This window comes from Dromiciops gliroides, chromosome 1 (assembly GCF_019393635.1).
Source record: "Dromiciops gliroides isolate mDroGli1 chromosome 1, mDroGli1.pri, whole genome shotgun sequence".
Classification (NCBI taxonomy): domain Eukaryota; kingdom Metazoa; phylum Chordata; class Mammalia; order Microbiotheria; family Microbiotheriidae; genus Dromiciops; species Dromiciops gliroides.
Genome location: NC_057861.1, coordinates 729690201 through 729715897, shown reverse-complemented (window position 1 = coordinate 729715897; position 25697 = coordinate 729690201). Strand labels below are relative to the sequence as shown.

Below are 25697 nucleotides of genomic sequence, written 5' to 3'. Positions count from 1 at the left end.
AAGAGAAAAAAAAACTCCAACAACCCATCATTCATCTACTTGCTCTATTGCTTGCCCATGAAATGCTCTGAATTCACAAAGAAAGGAGGGAGCAAGCAAAAGAACCATGTCAATATTTGAAAGGCTTATGCTGACACCTAGTGGCGAAATTCTGAATTACTTTCGGGAGCTGTCCTGATCAAAGTATGAGAAAAGAATCCACAAATGAGCTCATTCATTTCAACAATCAACTCCAACCCACTAGTTTATTTGTTTCTTTACAGGAGTTCTCCTAATATTCTTTAACATCTCCCAGCAGCCTACTGAAGAGTGACTGGCCAACTAAAGCCATGAGAAAGGCTCACTAGAATAAAATATAAATTCCTCTTGAACTTTTAAAACTAACTTTCCAGGCACATCAGGCATAAATACCCCTCCTGAACTCTGAGACCAAGCCAGAGTGGCCTCCACTCTCTTTTTCCCACTTTATAAACATCGTTCTTCACTGCAACCCTGTGCAATTGCGCCCATTTTACACATGAGGAAACAACTACTATCTGAGAGCTTACATTTCTTCTATTTGGGAAAGGTTCTCATTCTTAGATATTTGTACCAATGCCCTGTGCATTGTGGATATAAGATTTTTATCTAGAAAATTTGTCTCTAAAGATTTCCTCCAGCCACCAGTCAAGTTAATGGTTTCTTTTCTAATCTTTTTTTTTTTTTTTACCTTTCTAATCTTAACTACATTGGCTTTCTCTGTGCAAAAACTTTTTTCAGTTTTATATAATCAAAATTGCTGATTTTATTTCCTATGATCATCTCTATCCCTTATTTGGTTAAGCATTCTTCCCCCTGGGGACAGTTGTAAGAGGTATCTCTTTCTTGTTTCCTCTAATTTTTTATGATGTGATCTTACTCAACTTCTTACATGTAGGTCATTGTTGGAAACACACTGAAGTCTACTAATGCCTATCATGTTTCTTTCCATTGCTTTTTAAGTCACCTTTCTGAGATAGTATTGTTTCGAGATTGAAGCTATGTAGAATCACTTAGAAAAATAGAAGGAAAACAGTTCGTTGTGTGTGGGGAGAGGGAAGAACTTTGTTTCAGCAAGCTTTTCTGATAAAGTTCTCGTATCTAAAATACAAAGGCCATCCCAAATGTCTTAGTGCAGTTTTAAGCTTTAATCATTAATAACTTTGGGGATACCCTGTAAAGAGAATTGATACAAATGTGTAAGTAAAAACTGTTGTCCAATAGAAAATTAAAGGATATGAAAAAAGAAATGTGAGTTATCAACAGCCTTATTAAAAATGTTCCAAATCAGTAATAAAAAGACAAATGCATAAAATACCTTATACATTAAAAAAAAAAGACAAATGCAAACTATAACAACTTTTGAGGCTCTACCTCACACACATCATTTTAGCAAATATGGCAAAAAAGGGAATTGACAACTCTTGGAAGGGCTTTGGGAGAAGAAGCACACTACTGGTCTAGAAAGCAATTGAGAACCATACCCAAAAAGTCACCGAATTGTGCATACTTTGACCCAGAAATACCACTACTAGGTCTGTCATTTTCAGATGCTCAATTTTGCTCAACTCTGCTTGTTTGTTTTAAGGAAGAGTTTTTCTTTTTGAAAAGGAGGACCTTTATGGGGAGAAAGAATGATGGTAGTATCCAAAAAAAAGATGAAAAATAATCAATGAAGTGATTTTAAAATGCACAGAAGAGAGTCGAAGGAAGTTCGGGAGGCAGAGAGAAGCAAAGAAATGTTGGAATTACCATGTTAAATTTAATATCTTTATTAATATTTGATATTAACATATCTAATAATACTTTAAAAAACAAGCTTTGTATAATGGTTTCAGTTTTGTATCTAACCCTCTTTTTGCTTCTTTTCTTTGGATGTAGAGATGTTCATATTGGTCGGTGTTTGTCAAGTTCAGAATAATAAAAAAGAAAATTTAATAAAGCTTTATTATTACATTCAGTAAAAATTGTCACGAGGGGGAAAAATGGAGACCCAAGAAATATGTGATTATAAAAGGGGATGGAATGTAGGAAGAGGATGGAGTAACAGATCCCCACTCCTCACCCTCAAGCTTCTTTGGTTCCCATGGAATATCAAAAGACCGAACAAAGGTTTCCAGCAGATTGGGCCCACCCTTTCTAGAAGACATATGAGAGAACATGGATAAAAATCACATATAAGAAGACAATTGATGGGTAGTGACTAATACTAATGGAGGGGATACTGGCACTAATGGGAAAAGAGTTTTCTATGAGTATTAATCATCTACTACTATTACTATCACCACCACTACTTCTCCTTCTTTTGGGAATTTCTAAAGCACCATTGCGAAAATACAGCCCAGTTAGAAGTTTGATTCTCATAAATTTTTTCACTGAATAATCCTTATCTAGTAAAGTGCAGGAAAACATCATCTGTCATTTTGTATGTTTTTATTTCATATATCTGATATAATATGATATAGTATAACAATTATAAAGTGGTAGTATGGTATAATATTATATGTATGATATATGTTGTTCTGTTTGGGGAGGCAGAAGAGACATCTGGCTCTATCAGTATAGTGGACTCCCAGTGTGGAAATGGAAACTCCTTTCAGCCAGACAGATCAGCAGTTCATTGGCCACTTTGAGGTTTAGAAAGTTCCCTAGGGCACTGGGAAGTTAAAGGACTCCAGCCATTATGTATCAGAGATGGGATTTGAACCCAGGTTTTCCTAAGCTTAAAGCCAGTCCCCCATCCACCATGCCATGCTGCCTCTAACATATGTCTGGAAGCCTTATTCTTTTTTCAGATAATATCACCAAGGGAGAGGGGATAGGGACCAGATTTGTGATTTCCTCGGTATACCCACAGGGAGTTTCAGATACAGTTGTTTTACCTATGATAATCAGCATCAGTTTTAGAAAGCTATATGTTAAGACCCTGACATGTCAAGAGACTTGGCCAGACTCACACCACCACCATGAGTCATAACTGTGAGGTGCTTATTTTAATCTCCAGAAAATAGCTGAGAAAAAATCAGAATTCAACTGTAATCAAAATTCAATCCTTAGGAAAGACAAATACAAAGGAGGTCATATAAATGGTGAAGTTACCCCAACTTTCTGATGTCACTCACAATGGTAATAGAAAAGAAAATGGCTCCAGATTTCAGGTATTCTTGTCACTTCATAATAACACTGAGAAAGTTGTATTTTCCTTTGCTGGCTGTTCAAAGCAAGGTCTCTTGAGCAAGGCAAAGTTTATGGGCCACAAACCAATTAAATAAGATTCCCAAGGAAAGAAGCTCATAATATTCAAAGAGAAAAAGAATTTTAAAAATAAAACTGACATTCAAAATAAAATACAAAAAAAAGTATTTATTTCAAAAGCATGTTCCCCCCTCCCCCCAAAAAAGGGCAAAAGACATCACAGGCTTTTTACAGGTTTATCTCAATAATTTGGATCAATAAAAGTAGCAGGCTTTTCATTTTAAAATTTTGAAACTTGAAAAATTGTAAAATTTCAAATGCTAGAACAGCTCCTATTTTTTTAAGCCTGATAAGTTAACCACAAAATTATCAGATGCATTCTCCTGTTTCTATAAAATTTACCATTCTCTCTACAATATGTGCAAAGTATAATATAGAGCTCCTCTAAAAAAAAGCTAAACGTTCTGAAATTCATGCTATTTGACAAAACAGCATTGTCCTAGACACATCTGTAAAATGAGGTAATAACACAAATACAGAAATACTGCATTTAAAATGTTTGATCTTGCTCTAAAATGCGACTTTGTTTTTCCATTTCCCTTTTGTGAAGCATGTGTTCCTGAATAATTCCTTGGTATTCTGCACATAGAAAAGCAGCAACAACCATGATTAGAAAATCCATTGCAATCAGCCAAGTTTCTGAGAACAGGATTTTTCTAGGGCCCAAACCAACCTGTGTATCAGTCAGTGCGACAGCCATTCATCTGGATTCTCATAGGCAGTAGAATTAATAGGCCTAACTTCTAGGAAGTCACTTACAGTCATTTAACAAAAGGCAGTCGAGAGCCTCAGAAATTAAACTCTGCAAGTGTTTAGGCAATTGTAAACTTCACATCTTGCAACAGAATGAATTCTAACAACAGAAATGAAGCATCCCAGAAAGGCATAAATAGCAGAGTTGATCCTAATACTTTTTCCATATGTAGATAGAGTTTAATAAGATCTTACCTGTTTTCATAATGGTGGCACCTTCTAATCTACTAGATGCTTTCTTCTTTTAATTAAAAAAAAAAAGATGCTCGACATTGACAATCAGGTTGAATACACAAACATATGAGGGCCTAAAACTTGGATCCTTCCATGGAGGTGGTGAGCCAGAGAAGTAGGGGTTTATCTACCCCAACAACAGAACCTAATCCATCTTTAACAAGAGACAATTTACAAGATGGGGGGGGTTATTTTCCCTCATTAAAGGTAAAAGTTAACCAAAATATTGCTACTTAACCGAGAAAAATTAAATACTTTGCCATACAATGCATAGTTCACATTAAAAACTTGACCCCTAGGGCAGCTAGGTGGTGCAGTGGATAAAGCACCAGCCCTGGATTCAGGAAGACCCGAGTTCAAATCCAGATTCAGACACTTGACACTTACTAGCTGTGTGACCCCTGGGCAAGTCACTTAACCCCTGTTGCCCCGCAAAACAAAACAAAACAAAAAACAAACAAAAACAAAAAAGTTGACCCCTGTTAGTTAATATACATTCCATCACAATTGCATAGGATGCAATTTAACCTCAGGAGACTTGACACCACTAGGTGACTGAAAAAATCAAACTAAGGTTGAAGGAATTATTGTCTTATTATACTTGAAATTCTATTTTTTCCCATGTCCCACGTTAGGGTTAGTTTATGGGGAAGAAGAACAAGTTCTTTGTTAAAGATATGGTGGATAGAGATTTGGATTCAATAAGACCTGAATTCAAATTCTGCCCCCAGACCCTTGTTAAGCTGTTGATCCTAAGCAATTCTCTTAACCTCACTGGGTCATAATTTTCTCTTTTGCAAAATGAATTATTCTCTTGTAAACCAACTCTCTTTGTTAGATTGAAGTTGGACTCCAAGTTCCCTACTCTTGTAAGTTTCCTTCTCTGTAAGTGTCTGAGTTCTCAGAATTCATGTCCCTCCTATAGGCTCCAAGATTCCTTTGGGCTCTAAATCTATGGTCCTATTAATCCAAATATATCAGAAATAAGCTAAAGTGATGTTTGAAATTACAATCACTATCCTATCATAAAACTGAAAATAACTAAAAAAAAAAAAAAACTTGGCAGATTCTGAGGACAGAATGCTCTGTAACTTACCCATGAAACTGTCATTATCACTAACCAAAAAAATTGACCATTCTTATGAGCCTGAAGACATTTACAAAATGGAAGAATTAAAATGATCAGTGCAAAAGTCTTAACCATCTTGATAAATAGCAACAATATAGAAATCAGAAAGATCGGTCAAGAAAGACCATAGTCCAAACACTTCGACATTCTAGATGTCCATTTTGGTATAAACTTGGCACTTTTTTGGTTTAAAAAATTAGTGAGCTTGGGTGCTCAAGTATTTAAATTTTGTTGGTTTCCATTCCACTCCGGTGAAATTGATGGGGTGGGGAAAAAATTGACATTTCTTTTTCATAGTTCATCATGTTTTTTCTTAAATGGCCACTTTGGGTGTTGAGAGACATGATCTGCAGCCAAGAGGACGATAGACATAAATTCTTCTACATCAAAAGAATAGTTTGTAAACTTGGGGTGCTCTCCTAGAGTTGGGTGGTGACCCTGCAGAAACAGAAAACATTTGTGAACAAAGAATGTTCCTTAGGTCTTTACTTCCCATGGGGGAAGGAAAATATACAGTTCTGTCACTGGCTATTTTAATTTGCTGGTAACTAATTTATGGCTCTTTCTAAACTAGCAGGGTCCAGAAAGTTAGCTTATTGGCATGGAGGTAATAATTCAATCCAACAAATTATTTGTTTGCTTATTCGTTGGCTTCATTTATATATATTATGTATATTATGTGTATATATACATAATATACCCATATACATGGGTATGTCTACATACACACATATATATATGTAAGAAGAAGACTGGCATCAGGAATAGAGAGAGCCTCACAGCCAGGTCCCACCTCTAACATGTGTGCGACCCTTAGCAGGTCACTTAACTTTTTAGTGTTCTAGGCAAACTCAAATAGAAATGATCCCTGCAGCCCGCATATTGGCTTAGAAAACCACAAATTAGCATCTATGTTGCATCATATTTTTATTTATTTTGTTAAACATTCGCAGCACCTCTGTTCTAGGCAACCCTCTTAAGAGATTTGAAACACACTTCTGGATCCCAGTGGGAGTGCAGTCTGAACCAGATTAAAATGTAAGGGGGGTGGTTGGGGGGTGGAGAACAGCTAGGTGGCACGGTGGATAAAGCACTGGCCCTGGATTCAGGAGGACCTGAGTTCAAATCCAGCCTCAGACACTTGACACTAGCTATGTGACCCTGGGCAAGTCACTTAACCCTCATTGCCACACAAAAATAAAATAAAATAAAATAAACTGTAATTGGGAAATATTCAACAAGATAAATAAAAATACAATAAAACATGAATGATATAACATTTTTAAACCAAGTCAATATGTGATCCCCAGGCATCCTTCCGTATGGATAAGGGACCATATCATTGCTGTGAGAAAGTGCTAAGCTGTATCAGTGGAGAAAATTTCCTCATCTGGGGGTTCACTGCACCAATGAACTCATAGGATCTTCCTATCCCATTGTCTGGATAAATAGCACTTCCCTAAAATCAAATGTGAAACCCTTGAGAGCGGGGACTGTTTCATTGTTGTCTTTGTCACCCAAACCTAACCCAAAGCCTGAAACTTAGCAGTTGTTCAATACAGCCTTCAAAAATTGAACAAAATCAACTGGATGTTTTGAGGGAAAAGGGGCTAATGAAATTCAATTTTTCCAGCATGGTATAGTAGTTAGAGAACTGGCCTCAAAGCCAAGACATGTGTTCAAATCCTGACTCTGACGCCTATTTTCTGTGTAACCCTGGGCAAATCTCAGTGCTTGAGGTAACTCCGTAAGGCTATTTACAGAGAAGAGGCCAACTTGCATGTGTCTGATGAGTTTCTTCAACAAGGAATTCCCTACATGTGTGAAAATACATGTCCAGTCCCAATACTCAGCCTATTATTTTTTTTAAAGTATTATCCTTTTCTTTACATTACCTTCATTTCTCAATAAATCTTTCCTCCCTCCCCTACCCAAAGAAAAGGAAACAAGAGAGCCCAGATCATTTTTTTAAAAAAATAACTACTTTACAAGTTGTTTTGTTTCATTCTGAAGGGAAAACCTAACTAAAATATTGCTACTTATCTAGCAAAAGTTTTCATTTTTACCATATAAAGCACAATCTACATTCTATATTAGGGTTAAAGTTAAAAAGAAAGAAAGGAGAGGGAGCAATGCAATTCGGGAACACTAACGAAAATATCATCTAAATCTGACAGCTTATGCGAGGTCCCCTACCTCATATCTCTTATTCAGGACCAGGCTTGGTTATTAGAATTATATAACTCAGTAAACATTTTCTTTCTTTCTTTCTTTCTTTTTTTTTTTTTGGTGAGGCAATGGGGGTTAAGTGACTTGCCCAGGGTCACACAGCTAGTAAGTGTTAAGTGTCTGAGGCCATATTTGAACTCAGGTCCTCCTGAATACAGGGCCGGGGCTCTATCCACTGCACAACCTACCTGCCCCACTCAGCAAACCTATATCAAGCGCTGTTAGTATAAAGGACTAAACCAGGTGCTAAAGATACAAAGCCCAATGCAAGATGCTGCCCCTTTCTGAGGTGGACATTTTATTGGCTGAAAGGGGCAATGGGGAAAAAAAGAACATTTTGTGTGAAACACAAAGAAACATGGCTGGGGGAGAAACATAGACTGTGCTGAAATAACCAGAAAGGAAAGCAACCCCTGGGGGGGGGGGAGAAGAGGTAGGGGGGATGGTGTTGCTGAGGAGAGAATTCTGAGAAAACTGGGTGAAAGCAAGACCTGACTGATTGTAAAGATGGCCCCAGTGTACGCATTTCCCAGCAGCTGATTTGAAGCTGACTTTTTGGGACTATGATGTTTATTGCTGGAAAACTCTGGATCAAAGATCTGTTCTGGGACTATGGGATGATTATGTAATCACTGTGTCATCTGACAGAAATGTAGAATTTTAATTTCTCAAGCTGTTAGGGATGGGTCACTCCCTATTCATGAAGAGACTCCTGCTTTGAGTCATTAGAAGATGAATGGGGCTAGAAATCAGAGACCAAATCAGGAGCTAGCTACCATAGAAGCTGGGAAAATAAGAGATGACGATGAGAGAATAAGTCAAGACATCATGATGAGAAGCCAATGAGCCAAGAGTCTAACAGTAGTTAAGCAGGGTAGAGAGGAGTTTTGTGGTGGACTCAGGGACCTGATGTGACTGGAGGATAACTCTAACTCTGCTAGTTCAAAGAGCTGACTGGATGAAAGTATAATCCTTCATTGTGAGTCAAGAGTTGACCTGACATCTTCCCTCTATAGCTTAAAAGAGAGAGGAAACCCCGGAAAGACTTGCCTATGTTGCCCTTTAAAACTTTCTATTGCTCCAGGGGAGGAAATTCCCCCAGACCCTATTAAAAGCAAATCCCGAATAGCTTTAAGGGTTTCAGGATTAAAGGGAATTGCTTTTTACTTAAAGAGTGTCAGGATACCCCAAGCTTTTAAGGCTGCCAACTTGCTAAAAGAGCTAAAGACTGCGTTAGAGACCTAATAGGAACAGAGAAGGGGTTTCATCCAGAAAGAGAGGAGAGAGGTTCAGAAGAGGAACAGTCTCACCCAGTAAGTGTAGTGTAGTACAGTCTATTCCCTAAAGAGATTGCAGATGGGGCAGCTAGATGGCACAGTGGATAGAGCACCGGCCCTGGATTCAGGAGTATCTGAGTTCAAATCCAACCTCAGACACTTAACACTTACTAGCTGTGTGACCCTGGGCAAGTCACTTAACCCCAATTGCCTTACTAAAAAAAAAAAAAAAAAAGATTGCAGGCATCAAGACCTACAATGTAGAGTCTTTGAAAAGTGTGATGTTTAAAATCTAAATTGAGGTCACCTTAAGTTAGAAGCTTTAGCACCAGTCTTTGGGCATTAAACATTTATTAAAGCATACAGGTATTCACAAGGAGTTCAGAAAGTTAAGAAAAGGTCTATCTAGCCTAGAGTTCCAGCCTGGTTGGGTTCTTCCTCAAGTCCTCTGCCACAAGCCTGCTTTAATCAGGAACCCTCCAGCAAGCTGATTGTGGAAGCTTTTTATAGGTCTGGAACAGAGGCAATCCTTACACACTGCTTCAAACTGATTGGTTAGTGTCGTCCAAATCCATTGGTTTTGAAGGTGTTCTCAAGTTGAGTTCACAGTTTAGCTTCTGAAAACAATACCTTCTTTGTTTGTTTTTTGGGGTTTTTTTGCAGGGCAATGGGGGTTAAGTGACTTGCCCAGGGTCACACAGCTAGTAAGTGTCAAGTGTCTGAGGCCGGATTTGAACTCAGGTACTCCTGAATCCAGGGCCAGTGCTCTACCTAGCTGCCCCCAACAATACCTTCTTAAGGGATAGCCAGGTGTGATCACAATCCAGTTAACTTGAAGTAGGCTAATCAGCAGTCAATCACTCTCACTTGATTCAGTCTAGATTAATCTCCAGGTGGGTCTTTGAGTATCTGCTAAATCCCATTATTTCATCACAGAAGCTACTGAAATATTGTTCTTACTGAAGCAGCTAGGTGGTTGAGTGAAGAAAGTGCTGGGTCTGAAGTCAGGAAAAACTGGATTCAAATCTGGCCTCAGATACTTACCAGGTGTGTGACCCTGAGCAAGTCATTTGACTTCTGTCTGCTTCAGTTTCCTCAACTTTAAAATGGGAATAATTAGAGCACCTTCCTCCCAGAGTTGTTTTGAAGATCAAATGAGATGTTATTTGTAAAGTACTTAACACAGTGCCTAACTCATGGTAGGCACTTAATAAAAGGCTTCCTTTTTTCTTTATTATGGAGGAGAGCCTAACATTTTTTTGTTTGTTTTGTTTTGTTTTGTTTTGCAGGGCAAGGAGGGTTAAGTGACTTGCCCAGGGTCACACAGCTAGTAAGTGTCAAGTGTCTGAGGCTGGATTTGAACTCAGGTCCTCCTGACTCCAGGGCCGGTGCTTTATCCACTGCGCCACTAGCTGCCCCCAAGCCTAACATTTTTGTCAAATTAAAAACAAGACTATGAGATGGGCAGGATTTACCTTATCTTGAGGGAAGACTTTGCTCTTTTTCTTCCAGGTGACATAGTGAATCCCCCTCAGCCTGGCTAGGTCCAAATAACAGCGTTCATCCTCACAGTTGTACCTAGAGACACAAAGATGTTCATAAATGATGTTCCCATTAAGTCTTTCTTTATCATCCAGCTACCTGAAAACAGTTCCTAAGAAAATTTAAAAGCCTCTCTGAAAAAGACAAATTTTGGAGCACAAACAATAAGGAAAAAGGAAAATCATTTTTGAAAGGTCACCAGAAATGGATCGTTTGGTTTGTCTTTAAGGTAAGGATGCTAAAAAAATAAGTGAATGAATACTAGTGTCATATTTATTAAGAGATGAGGCCTGGGGTAATAGGTAGAACACTGGATCCATCTCTGACACTAACTAGCTTTGTGACCCTGGGGAAGTCTGTCAGCCTCTCAGTCCCAGTTTCCTCATCTGTAAATTGGGACTAATTCCTTTACTGCTGTGAAGTTCAACCAAGATCATGTTTGGAAAAGTACTTTGTAAACTTGAAAGTACTCTATAAATATCAGTTGTCTTGATTATTATCAAGTCACAGCAGAGAAATGAAGAGCAGAGGCAATGAACCACATAATTGTGAACCAGATAATCTGCTTGAGTTATCTAGATATTTCACACAGATGTCAAGAGCTCTGCAACTGGCAGGAAAGTTACAGCATGTGGTACAGTGAAAATAGCAATGGTTCAAAATCCAAAGGCTCTGGGTTCAAATCCCACCTCTGACACTACCTGGGTGATCTTGGACAAGACACAAACTCCCTGGGCCTCAGTTTCCTCATTTGTAAAATGAGGGAATTGGACTAGATGTCTCTGGAATCACTTCCAGTTCTAGGGCTATGATCTTGAGACCCAATAATAACCATGTAGCTAACCCAATTCACGTGTAAGATTGAAAGAACTTATAAAATAATTTGCACTGGAATCTGACCATTGAGAACCTATGGTATTTTTCCCTTAAGAATTTACCACCCTATATGAATACAATGGAATACTATTGTGCTGTAAGAAATGATGAGCAGGAAGAGTTCAGAGAAACCTGGAGGGTCTTACGTGAGCTGATGATGAGTGAGATGAGCAGAACCAGAAGAACATTGTACACAGTATCATCAACATTGAGTGTTGACCTACTGTGATGGACTATATTCTTCTCACCAATGCAATGGTACAGAAGAGTTCCAGGGAACTCATGATAGAAGAGGATCTCCAAATCCAAGAAAAAGAAAGAAAGAAAGAACTGTGGAGTATAGATGCTGATTGAACCATATTATTTCTTTTGTTTTGGGTGCTGTTGTTTTTTTTTCCATTTTGAGGTTTTGCATCACTGCTCTGATTCTTTCTCTTGTAACAGGATTAATGCAGAAATAGGATTAATGTTATTATGTGTATATATATGTGTGTATATATATATATATCTATATGTATATGTATAGAGATATATAGATATAACCTATATCAGATTACCTGCTGTCTAGGGGAGGGGGGAGGGAGGGGAGGGAGGGAGAAAAATCTGAAATTGTAAAGCATGTATAAACAAAAGTTGAGAACTATCTTTACATGTAACGGAAAAAATAAAATATCTCATAAAAAAAAAAAAAAGAATTTACCACCCAACCACTGACTGTAATTATTCTAAGAATGAATCCCTACTATGATCCCAGACCTAGAATGGGGATGGAGTCCAATCCCCTCATTTTATAGATTAGAAAACGGAGGCCCTTAGAGGGGAAATCACTTTCCCCAAATCATCCAGCTAACAAGTGTCAGAGGAGGGAATCTGAAAGCAGGTCTTCCTGATTTCTAGTCCAATAATCTATCAACTATATCACGATGCCTCTGTAAAACGAAGTGGATAAATGTAAAAAATAGCACTGATGGGTGGTAAGCAGCAGAACATAAAACGACAGTGGTGAATTACTAAGAGCCCTGAGGCCCTCTTTTATTCTTCCTCATGACTGACTCACTGGGTGACCTTGGATTTAAAAAGGACTTCTCCATGGGTGAGCATTGAGTTTCTCTACTTGTCAAAGACATCCTCATATGAAGACATCATATAACAACACTGGAGCCTAGCATTAGAAACCAAGACTGGACCCAACCAAGTAGTCCCTCCAACTTACAGTTCGAAAATCACAGCCCAGTCTGGGAGGAAGAGCAAATGAGTCAGGCCAGCTCCATGCATGCCGATAAATATGTCTGTATTGTGCGTAATCTTCAGTTGTTCCAAAAAGCCAATCTCCCTACAGGTAAGAGGAACACCATGAGAACAATGTAGGGAGAAAAGAAGTTAGAGTTCAGTTACACCTGGAATATAAAAAAATTCTTGCACCATCTTCTGTCAGGTTGTAAAATTCTATTCAATAAGCATTGATTAGGTTCCCAGTATGTGCAAGGCAGGAAGGGACAAGGGATTGTTTCATTCTTGGTATCTGTATCTCCTGGCACTTGGCACAAAGCCAAGCACCAGGTAGGCATTTAAATAAGCGCATCCATTGACTGACTGACTGACTGACTGACTGACTGACTGACTGAGCAGAAACCCCAACACAAGTGACCAGAGCAAGACTTCCACACCCAGGTTTCAGCAGAGAAACATTAGTATATTTCCTTATGATTTTCCTTTGATGTATAATGTTTCACTCACACTGAGTCGGGCTTCATATGATATCTATCCAGGGCAATGTAAGCTCTTTGAGGACAGGGGACCTGTTTTTTCATTTTTGTCGGTATCGTGTAACATATAAAAAGTTCAGGAGACATTGTTTCTGGGTAATTAATCATTTTCTTAATCATGCTAGCAAATGATTAACAAAAGGGGTCAGTGACACTCTCAAATGCCAAAGACCCCTCACAGAACCCACTCAACTCTTATATGTCCTTGGAAGAGTGGATGTTCCCGAAGGTGGCAATCAACTCTGATTGGTTAATAAGTAACAAGAGAATGAATATTATAATGAGAGGTGGGTTTATTCTAATGAGGGTCTGGGGGGGGGACGGTGACTCTGATCACTCAGTTTTGGTGAAAGAGATTTATCTATACCCATTTCACCTTTTTCCTAGGGCAATCTAAACAAAAGGGAGAATCCACTTTTCCCCAGACCTTTCTTAGTAAAACACAATGGGCCAGAATCCATCAATTAAGCCAAACTAAAACTTCCTTACCTTTTGAACAGATTTGTTTTCCCTCTCATTATGAGTCCTGCACTTCAAAGGCTGCCTGCCTGAATAACTTATAGGGGCTGGTTTCTGAATCAGGAAGTAGAAAAGGGGGAAAACCTTGGTCCTAATTCAATCATTGGTTTTTAATACAAGAGAGAAATAATCATTTCTCTCAGTTTTCAGTGCCTGGTACATAGGAGATAGGTAATAAATACTTGGGTTTTTTAAATCATTCTTAAAGTAATGCCCACACATTTCTAGCCTCTGTGGCAACACCCCAACCCAGTGGTATTCACTGAGACATGTGTGTGATAGGTGTGAACGTCACCATGTGACTAAGATTAAAGGTTCTTTAGACCTTAGGCAGGATGGATTTAAAATCCCAATGCAAATCTGCTTTCCATGAACACTTGAAAAATTAATGATTCCTGTCTACAGGAGACATCAGGCTAAGAAACCCTGGCTCCCCATTAATGAAGTCCAAATGCAAGTCAGCACAAGCATAAAGGACAGCTCCATACTTACTTGTATTTGTAATCCACTATTCGGACCTCAAACGCAGACACAGTCTTCAATGCATTTACAAGCTAGGGAGAAAGAGAAACATTTAGATCAGAAATGCCTTCTCCCATCTCCTTCCTCACCATCCCAAAAAGTTATCAAAGCTAAAATCACCTGCTGTATCTTTATGTAAAAAGAGCTCCCGAGGGCTAAGATTCAGGATGTTCCCCAGCACTAGAAATGTTAACCTGCCATCTGAAAATGCAAGCCAAGGGCGTTCTTTCCTGGGGAAACCCTGTGAATGCTTTTTAGATTGAAACATTTATACCATTAACAAAAGGAGGTTGCTGGGTCTCATCCCACTAAAACCACAGTGATGTTGCCTTGACTTATAAATCACTTCCCATCTGGTAAGAGTGAATGACAAGAGCCCTGAATTAGCAGGTTTTCTGTAACATATTACAGGATTGTACCAGTGACAAGAGGGGACAGAAACGATTCTCCTCCGCCGCCGCCCCCCCTCCCCCCTCAAATGCTCACAAGACAGTTTTCCTTCTTGGACAGCTCCAAGATTTTCATGAATTTACCATTTCCATCAGAGCTAAAGGAGGCCTGGATGAGTGGGAGAATTTGAGTTTCCCTTTCTACAGGAGAATTAATCAGGTTTGAGCTTTAAATCAAAGATGGCAGCTTAGAAGGAACCCCAGGCCCTAGAGCTTCCAACTGGAAATGTACTTGTTTGGAAAGTAGAGTGTTTCCCTGGGAATCATGCTGAACATGGAGATGTGGGCCCTTAATACAAATTCTCCTACTTCCATTCACTCCTTCTGTGACCTAGCGAAGACCCTTAGTCCCTGTGGGTCTTAGTTTCCCCAGCTATAAAATAAGAAGGTTTCACTAGATAACCTCTATGGTCCCTTTCAACTCTAAAATGGTGATACTATAATCCTTTTTTCCAATCATACCATGGAGGGCATCATCAAAAATGTATCCTTTCGGGGCAGCTAGGTGGCACAGTGGATAAAGCACCGGCCCTGTATTCAGGAGGACCTGAGTTCAAATACGGCCTCAGACACCTGACACTTACTAGCTGTGTGACCTTGGGCAAGCCACTTAACCCTCATTGCCCCACAAAAAAACAACAACAACAACAAAAAATGTATCCTTTCCCAAACCCTGAGGAAGGATGTAATATCATTTAAAAATAATTTGGGGCAGCTAGGTGGCACAGTGGATAGAGCACCGGACCTGGATTCAGGAGGACCTGAGTTCAAATGGCCTTAGACAATTGACACTAGCTGTGTGATCCTGGGCAAGTCACTTAACCCCAATTGCCTCACCAAAATAAATAAATAAATAAAAATAATTTGATTAGTACATGTGGGCTTTATCATTAATTTACAAATCCAACAATGAGTACCCACCAGCTAGCTTTTCATGGAGTCTATTCCTTAAAAGGAATATGGTCACATCATATCAGGCATAAAATCTGTAACTGAAAGAGCAAATTTCACCCTTGAACTCAGATGGGAAAGAATGTATCTGAAAACCTTGGTGACCAAGGTGGGGGTCTACGGGTGTGGAACATTGCCTGTACTGTCAGATTAGATTGATATGTTGGTTAATCTCACTGAACTGTTTTTATAAGATCAGCTATCATGGGATGATAAAATCACAGATTAGACATGGAAAGGAATTTAGAAATCATCAAAGCCAGGGATTCTTCATCTTTTTTTGTGTTGTGAACTTCTTCTCAAAATAATGTTTTTAAATGTATAAAATAAGATACATAGGATTACGAAGGAAAGCAATTATACTGAAATAGTTATCAAAATGGGCTGCTAGGCAGCACAGTGGCTAGATGTCCAGGATTAGAGTCAGGGACACCTGAGTTTAAATCCAGCCTCAGACACTTACTAGCTGTGTGACCCTGGGCAAATCACTTAACCCTGTTTACCTGACTTTCTCCATCTGTAAAATGAGCTGGAGAAGGAGATGGCAAACCACACCAGGATCTTTGACAAGAAAAAGGGGTCACGAAGAGTGAGACATATCAAACAACAATTTAAATAAGTTTGCAAACTCCAGCTGAAGAACCTCTCATTTTATTTAGGAAATCAAGGCCCAAAGCGATTATTTGCCCAAGGTCACAGAAGTAGTAAGGGGTAGAGTTGGAATTCAAAGCCAAATCCTCTGACTCAAATCAAGCAATCTTATCACTGTATTCCCTGGGTTTTCCTTCTTCCCTCTCTTTTATTATGACAAGAAATTGCCTATTGGGTAAAGAAGAAGAGGAAGGATATATAATTATAAAGTAAGGAAGAAAAAAAAAAGCCTGGCACAGGATCCACTATTTTTTGGCACAATACCGAACTCTCTACTTTCCTTCCAGCAGCCTGGTGCTGCCTCCAAACCTACCTCTCATTTATGAGGCTGGCCCAAAGAATGGCCACTTTGATTCTGAATATCAAGGGCCTATCTACTGTTGGGAAGTTGCCCTTGCTACTCTATTCCTTGATGATACCATTTCTCACGTCCATCTTGGCTGTCACATGCTTGTGATCTGCAATATGGCAGCCGTCATACACGCTCTGCACACACCCACCAGAGAAGGGATACTCTGAGCAACATTTTATACCCCAAGAGGCCTGCTGTGTCCCAGTATCTCCCAGAGGGCAACTCTACTTCTCTTTCTAACAGGGCATGTGAGCCAGTGAGAGATCTGAAAACCAGAGTGGATGTGTCTCTCCAACAGTCCTACACCACATAGTAAATGACACACTCTTTCCTCTCAGCCTGGGACTTTGTGCCACCTAGGTACCATACCATGGCAATTAGTCTCCCAAAGAGGACTTGTATGAACTGATGCAAAATGAGGCAAGCAGAAACAAAAAACCAATTTATGCTTGACAAAAGCTGTACAGAGATAAATAACTTTGAAAGACTTAGAAATCCGATAGGCTCAGAGTGCAGACTGAGTCATGTTTCTTAGACAGGGTCAATACAGGAATTAGTTCGGCTTAACTATGCTTATTAGTGAAAAGGGTTTTATTTTTATTTTTATTTCTGATGGAAATGGAGGCGATGGGAGGGAAGGACGGGGAGAGGGAGGGAGGAAGGAAGGGAGGGCGGGAGGGACAGAGGGGGAGAGAGAGAGAGAGAATGGATTGTTGTTATTTGAAAAAAAAATTCAATTTAAAAAGTTAGTATCCTCCCAAATGCACCAGGCATCTTCCTACTGTATTGCCTATCAGTGTGGTATGAGACAGCATACATCTGAGGGTAAAATAACAGAGCTCTCAGCTCCAGTCCAGTCCATTGTGATTTTTTATTGATTTTCATGAGCTTTGCCCATTTTTGACCAATATACCTACAAATAACAATCTCACAGGAAGCCATGGTACAGAGGAAAGCCACTCTGGAGTCAGAGGAGCTGGGTTCAAATCCTCCCTCTGAAGCTCACTACCTGTGTGGCCTTGGGTAAATCCCTTGGGTAAAAATCTCTCTGGAGGGCAGCTAGGTGGCGCAGTGGATAGAGCACCAGCCCTGCAGTCAGGAGTACCTGAGTTCAAATCCAGCCTCAGACACTTAACACTTACTAGCTGTGTGACCCTGGGCAAGTCACTTAACCCTAATTGCCTCACTAAAAAAAAAAAACTGCAAGGGAGAGGGCTTGACTAGGTGACCTCTGAGATGCCTTCTAATGCTGGAACTATGCTTTGGTTTCTTTCATTGGTCCAGGGAAGTCTCCTCTACTGAGACAAAGCAGCACCTCCTCTTTCCCTTATGGTCCCAAAGAGCTGTCTGACGTGAGGGTCACTGGGCCAGGATTTGACCCCAGATCTTCTGGATTCCAAGGCCAGCTCTCTGGCCACCTCAGCCAAAGGGCTTCTCTGAGATTATTCATATGGAAATCAATCCTCAAAAGAGCAAAGTTCACTGGGTCTTGGGTAGGGGGCCGACTACCAGGAATTAATCAAGCTTTATGGTTTGCAGAGCATGTCACCACAACTCTGGGAGGTAGGAGCCGTTAGCATCCTCATTTGGCAGATGAGGAAACTGAGACAGAGCAGTGAACTGATTTGCCCAGGATCAAAAATGTAGCCAGATTTGATGTGTTTTGGGGTTTGTTTCTTTGTTTTTTTCGGGACAATGAGGGTTAAGTGACTTGCCCCAGCTCACACAGCTAGTGCATGTCAAGTGTCTGAGGTCGGATTTGAACTAAGGTCCTCCTGACTCCAGGGCTGGTGCTTTATCCACTGAGCCACCAAGCTGCCCCCCAAGTTAGCCAGATTTGAAATCAGGTCTTCGTCTTCTTGCTCACTCTATTCTGCTTGTGAAAGCTACGAATTAAAGTAAAAACTTTTTTGCAATATGAAAAGGAACTACAAAGTAAATCCAAAGTGGCAATAATCAAAATATTCAGCAAAAACCAACCTCGTTCTGGTTCAATATCTTCCGATATTCTGTACTTCGAGCAAGGATGGTGACACGGATTTTTCCATCCTGCATTCAAAGAGAAAAGGCAAATTACGCTGTCATGTGACTGGATAGACAGGGTGTCCCAAAAGTCTTAGTGCGGATTAAATCATTAATACCTAAGGCTTTGGAGACATCTCATGTAAAAACCTGCAGACCGCTCTCAATAAAGAAACCCACTAAACTGGATACAATCGTGAAAATTCTTTGATCAGGATTCTCTAAACATCCTTTTCATCTGGATCATTAGCCAACCAGGGCCCATGGTGAACACAAAACACTCCCACCATAGCTAGTGTACAGAGCCTGTCAATTCCCCAAGCACTTAGTCAGGGCTCACCACTGTATGTGCCAGGCATTGTAAAGACATTACAAGTGCAAAGTAAAATCAAAAGCATCCTGCCTTCAGGAAGCTTACATTCTAAGAGAAGCTTACAATCTTTCTTCCTTTTACACCATTCTTATCTATTTTATTGAATTTAGTCAATGGTTAAAGAAGTAAGGGAGGCCAACGGAGGGAGAATTTGCTTTCTTCTCTCCAAGACACACATGCCTGGTTGGCTCAACCATTCCATGGAGTCGAACTTTTGATGCTCAACCCTCTCAAATCAGGGGAAAAAAGAAGAAACAGATTTTCTTCTGTTTATTGGTTTTAACGGACAGCAAGGAAAAAGGTCAAGCTCAGGACACACAATATATAGGTCACCTGTGGTCCGTCCCATGTGATGTTCAGTCTGTGCAACACGTGCTGGGAAAAAGCGCGAAATAATCCAGTATTTTGGCAGCCTGAGATCTGAAATCAAAATCACAAATGTCACACTCTAACTCGGCCCTATTCCCAAAAGTTGGTTTTGTTGGCCCATAACCTACATCTTGAAAGTTGCCAAGAACTAAATCCCAACTGTATCAATTTATATACCCAGTTATTCCAAAATACTCACCAGTGGTGTGTTGTAAAACAATCCATATCTCATTCGGGGAAGTAAGGAAAAGACAGTTTCCCTGAAACAGACCTGGAAAAAAAGGTTGTACCCATGGTGTCAAGCCTTATAGGAGGCCACACAGCGATTTAGAAAATTACAAATTAGTATTACCTATGTTGCACTGTATTGTTATTTATTTTGTTAAATATAATGTATATATACTATATATATAATATATGTGTGCATACATACACATGTATAATGTGTGTGTACATACATGTGTGTGTACATATATGTACATGCAGACAGTCTGAATAATATAGATATATGTAAATGTTTGTATAAGAGAAATCAGAATTTTATCCCAAAGGATGATAAGATCATGGGCTTGGAGCTTGAAGAGACTTCAGAAGCAATCTAGCCCAACACCTTCCCTAGGAATTTTAGCGTAGAGATTAATGATTTATGAAAGGTCAGATAACTATTAAGTGGCAGCACCAAAATTTGAACCCATGCCCTTTGCCTCCAAATTTAGCTCCCTTTCCATTGCACTTCCCTGCCCTCCAAGACTGTTTCCTGACCTCCAGATGACACTTTTAAATAGGTTTTATTAATATCTTTTGTTTTTCTATCACCTACATTTCCTCCTATATCTCTTCCCAACCCCCCTCCTACAGAGCTATCCCTTCTAACAAAGTCTTTGTTTAAATGTAAAGAGAGAAAAAAATTCAATAAAACTAATCAACACATTAAAAAACTGATGTTCAATACAATGTTCCCTGGCTCTGCAAAAGAGCAGGAGATGGGGGGTGGGGGTTTCTTTTCATATTTCTTTGAAAGTGAATGTTATGAAATTATAAAGAGCTGACTCTTTCTAAAAGACATTTTTCAATATCAATAAGTGGCAATATTCTATTTTTAAAATTGTAATGATAGAGTAGAAATCTCTACCAAAAACAATTTTATGTCCTTATCTTATAGCTAGGGGGCAGCTAGGTGGCGCAGTGGATAGAGCACCAGCCCTGGATTCAGGAGGACCTGAGTTCAAATCTGACCTCAGATACTTGACAATTACTAGCTGTGTGACCCTGGGCAAGTTGTCATTTAACCCTCATTGCCCTGCCAAAAAAAAAAAAAAAAGAAGAAGAAGAAGAAGAATACAGGTAAATCATGTGCCTATGACACATCTATCTAAAGTTTCCAGTACCGTTTTTGAGTCATACACTTTCAAATGGATGATGTCATGGTCAGTGAACGCCTTCCAAGTCTCACTGAACAAGTCCCCATATCCATAGGAGCTCTGAAAATGTAGAAACAAAAACAAACATGCACACATAAGTGTAACAGAAGAATTTGGAGTCTGGTGGAAAATCTGGATTTTTCAAAGAGGCTGAACAAGTGGTCACCCAGACACTTAACATTGTCCATTCAATGACCCAAAGTAGTCAAGCATATATAAAGGAAGGGCCAGTTAAAACACTTAACCACAGAACCGATCTTTATACTCAGGGAAAAACAAAGACCTGAGAAGTGTCCATCCCCTTTGCCTTAGTGAATCATCTCAGAAGCAATATTTCAGCCACAAAAGCAGTCTCCTTAGCTGCTACATATCTATCACCTTGCTTGCCAAGCCCACTTGGCAAGATTCACAATATTTCATCTTGGCGTTTGTTTTCCCCGTGAATCATAATCAAGCATCCGACAAGCACCTATTAAATGTCAAGCCTTGTGCTTGGCACTTGGGCTACAATGACAAAGGGAAGGTGCTCCTGCCCTCTGGGAACTTACATCCTAATACAGGAGACAGCATGTACACTTACGGCTGTCTACAGGAGAGAACAGAGACAAAATTAATACAACATGGATTTGGGAACTCTAACACAAACAATGAGGGTTAATGGGACCAGAGACAGCTTCGTGAAGAAGGTAGTGCTGCACACTTACAACATAACTGAAGGAAAGCCAAGGTGGTATGTAGACTGTTGGCCTTGTAGTCAAGCTCGGAATCATGAAGTCAGAGGTTCAAATCCTGTCTCTGACATTTATTAATGGTGTGACCATGGATAAATTATTTAACTTCTCCAAGTCTCAATTTTCTCTTCTGTAAACTAGGGATGATGGCACCTGAGGTACCCAATACACAGGAATGTTGTGAGACTCAAATGAGATAATAGGAGGACTAGTATGTAAAGGGCTTTGAATGTGTTAGATGCTTTTTTTTTTTCCTGTCCTGGATCTATGAAATCATTAGCATAGGTAACTCTCCATGACAAAACTCTCCACCGATAAAGGGCAGCACCTGAATCTTACAGCCTTAAAGAGTTGCCAGGAAGCTGAGAGGTAAATGATGTGCCCAGGGTCAGACATGCAGCATGTGTGAGAAGCAGCTTTCTAACTCTGAGGCCAGATCTTTGGCCACTACACAACACTGGCTCTTGGTCTAAAAAATGCCAGTTTTCTCATTATCGTTATCTATTATTTGTTTACAATATCACCCAAGTGGGCTCTAGACTCCATGAGGAGCTTACCAGTAAGAGATTCCCACGAGGCATTGAAACACTGTAATGTCATAAATATAACATATCAAGTCTGTGATATTAACCTCATCAATGATTGATGGGTAATTTAACTAATTCCCTTACTTTTAGAAAAGGAATCTCATAGTAGAAGAATCCCACAACAAGTCATTGAAATACTTTAATGTCATAAATATAACCTATATGAAGCCTGTGATATTAACCTCATCAATGATTGATGGCTAACTTGTTTAATTCTGTTACTTTTAGAAAAGGAATCTCATAGTAAGAGAATCCCATGAGTCATTGAAACACTGTAATATCATAAATACAAGCTATATGAAGTCTGTGATATTAACTTCATCAATGATTGATGGGTAACTTGCCCATAATTCCCTATAAAACCGTTGCAAGCAATACCACACAAAAATATCTACTGAGAGAAAAGAGGTTAGCTTGTTTCATTTATATATTGAATTGTAAGATTAAGTCAATGGTGATGGCAATTCTGTCCCATTGTACATGTAGGAAGATGTCACGGTCCTATCAAAGCTACTGAGTTTTGTTGGATGACGTGATTAAAAAAAAAAAAAAAAGGAAAAAACCCTTCCTTTTCCAAGTCTCTGTGCTGAGTTCTGAAGAAAGGCTCTTCGTTCTATCACCTAAAGGGGAAAATCTCTGCCAGGGCTCAATAATGAATGAGGTACAATTAGAAAAGGTACTTCCAGACCTTTCCTTTAAACAAAATCAGGTACACTTGGAAGGGAAATTTAATAATGAAAGAGTAATTCTGATTCATCTCTTTTTCAGAGATGTGATGTATAATTCAGTAAGATCTCCCTCTAGATTCTTCCCTGCTCCTTCTTCTCCAAATTTAAGTTTTCTACTATGGAGAAATAAACAAGTGACACTATGGAGACTCAAGTGTCTCCTAACATTAATGCTTCCTCCATTCAGCTGCCAAAATGACTTGGGGTCTTCTCGGCAGAGATACTGGAGTGGTTTGCCTTTTCCTTCTTCAGCGCATTTTACAGATGAGGAAACTGAGGCACACATAAGCGACTTTTCCAGGGTCACACAGCTAGTGACTGTCTGAGGCCAGATTTGAACTCAGAAAGATGAGACTTCTGACTCCAGGTCTAGCACTCCATGCACTTTGCTGCCCTTATTACTCCTACGGTCAAATAGAAATTCCTCTGCTTGATATTTTGAAGATGGCAGAGGAATGACATTATGCATTTAAGGCTGTTCTTAACCTGGCCTCTTCCTCCCTTTTCAGTGTTCTTGTACTTTCTTCCCCAACATGAACAACACTGGCCGGCCATTCCTGCTACTCCTCACCCATGACTCACCACATCTCCCATTTCTGTGGATTTGTGCTGGCTGTCCCCCATGCATGAACCACTCTCCCTTCTCACCTCAGCCCCTTAGAATCTATGGTTTCCTTTAAAACTCAGCTGCAAAGCTTCCTTTTGCAGGATGCTTCTTCTGGTCACCCTGTGCCTTCTCCTCTAAGATTACCTAAGTAGCCAGTGTGGAGTCAGGAAGACCAGAGTTCAAATCCTGCCTCAGACAATTACTTGATTTGTGATCCTGGATAAGTCACTTAACCTCTGTCTGCCTCAGATTCCTTAACTATAACATGGAGATTAAAAATAGCACCTAACTGTTCTTATCATCAAAAGAGATAACACTTGTAAGGCACTTTGCAACTCCATAAATGCTAACTACAATCACCACCACCATCACTATTACCACCACCACCACCATAACCACCACCATCACCACCACCATCATCACCATCTCTACTCTGCCGACATCTTCTATATGCCTGTTTAGGCACGTGTTGACTCTCCCACTGGAAAGTAAGTTTTTGAGGAACGAGACTGTTCTGACTTTTTCTGTGTAACCCCAGCGCAAGGCAAGCACCTAATAAATGTTTGTCGATTGATTTGGTAGAGTGTTGGACTTAGAATGAGGAAGTCCAGAGTTCGGATGCTGCCTCAGACACTTTACCAGCTGTCTCACTTAACCTCTCTCAGCATCAGTTTCCTCATCTGTAAAATGGGAATGATAATAGGACTACCTCAGAGGGTTCTTGTGAGGATCGAGATAATGTATGTAAAAGCACTCTGTGAACCTTACAGTACCATATCAAGTTAGCTATGAGCTATTAATATCCACCCCATTTTCATGTAAGAAAACTGAGGTCCTGTGAGAATGACATAGAAAATCCTGTTACTGTTTTTTAAAAGTGACATGAGAGGTCCTGCCATGGGAAAGTTGGGACACCCAGAATGCACTGCACTAAGGAACTTCAGGGAAGACAGAAGAATCTCTTGGATCATCTCCTAAAATCCTGAGATCTTTCTTCTTGAATGAGCTATGATTAAGACAGTTTGGCCCACACTGAGTAGCTGAAGCCATTGCTTTTTAGAACCCAAGGACAACCCTTTACATCTTTGTAAAAATAACTCTCATTCCAATCCTCTGAGATATTTTTAAATCTTGATTCTACCCTCCCACGTATTAGCCACCTCGCCCAATTTTGAGTCAACTGCACATTCCTAAGTATTCTTTCTGTATCTTCCAAAGGGCTGATTTCAATGTTGAATAAGTTTTAGATTTTAGATTTTAGACGTGGCAAATGCAGGTGTATATTTTCTTTGACCATGTATATTTGTTGCAAGGTCTTTGTGTTTCTAATTTGGGGGAGAGGGCATAAAGGAAAGAGAATAAAAGAGAGGAATAAAATGGGCGGGGATAAAGAAAGTCAGTAAAGCATTTTTGTGTTTTTTGGTGGGTTTTTTTTTGTTTTTTTAGTAAGGCAATTGGGGTTAAGTGACTTGCCCAGGGTCACACAACTAGTAAGTGTCAAGTGTCTAAGAGAGGATTTGAACTCAGGTCCTCCTAAATCCAGGGCCAGTGCTCTATCCACTGCACCATCTAGCTGCCCCAGTAAAGCATTTTTAATGGTCCTATGACCCACACTTAAGGAGTGGAAGGAAGAGGAGAAGCCAGTGAAAGAGATGAAGGGATGGTCAGGTAAGTAGGAAGAGAACCAAGAAAATACAATCATGGAAGACAACAGACAAGAGCACCAAGAAGAGGAAGGTTAGCTAGGTCAGATGCTGCAAAGAAGCCAAAGATGTTGAAGACTGGAAAAAACAAAACTGCTAGATTTAGTCATTCCGAGGTCATGAGTGACCCTGCATGAACAAGGGCCAAGAAAGGGAACTGGAAGAGACTGTGCAAGTTATCATAACCCAGTCAGGACAGCCTAGGACCAGAAGAGACCAGGCCACTCACAAAGAGAATCAACAGAAGTAAGGCAGAAAGTACCATTCGATCTGGATACAGAGCAAAGAAAGCAGAGCCAGAGGAACAATAATCAATAAACACTTATTAAGCACCTACGACGTGACAGGCACTGTGCTAAAAGCAATAACCACAATAATATTTATGAAACAACAGTCAAAGGGAATGGAGCTCTGAGTCACCTCTATGACCCACCTTGGTCCTAGAGAAGATAACAAAATACCAAGGCCTCCCCTTATTAGAAATGCGCCCTCTGGGGAGGATGAGAGGAGAACATGGAATCCATTGCCAGGGGCAGTTGCCACCACCTGTTTTTCTTTGCTACAAGGGAGGATTCAATGCTCTGGGATGAGGCCGTATATAGAAATGACTGGAATCAATAAAACTTTCTCAAA

The 25697-nt window shown here is 39.8% G+C and overlaps 1 protein-coding gene across 8 annotated transcripts in view; it reads right to left on the bottom strand.

Moving 5' to 3' along the window:
* Window positions 1–1774: 1774 nt before the first annotated feature.
* The window catches only part of EOGT (EGF domain specific O-linked N-acetylglucosamine transferase), a 49270-nt gene continuing 25347 nt past the window's right edge, over window positions 1775–25697 (bottom strand). For 7 of the 8 annotated variants that reach the window (XM_043979539.1, XM_043979540.1, XM_043979542.1 and 4 more), the window contains 8 exons: window positions 20676–20768; window positions 19487–19558; window positions 19252–19338; window positions 18504–18572; window positions 14091–14152; window positions 12527–12646; window positions 10371–10473; window positions 1775–5827 (listed from right to left, as the gene is read on the bottom strand). In XM_043979539.1, the coding sequence (XP_043835474.1) occupies window positions 5681–5827; window positions 10371–10473; window positions 12527–12646; window positions 14091–14152; window positions 18504–18572; window positions 19252–19338; window positions 19487–19558; window positions 20676–20768 (753 nt within the window). In that variant the 3' untranslated portion in view covers window positions 1775–5680. The remainder of the gene's footprint in view (window positions 5828–10370; window positions 10474–12526; window positions 12647–14090; window positions 14153–18503; window positions 18573–19251; window positions 19339–19486; window positions 19559–20675; window positions 20769–25697) is intronic. The other variant, XM_043979543.1, reaches the window with a different exon arrangement.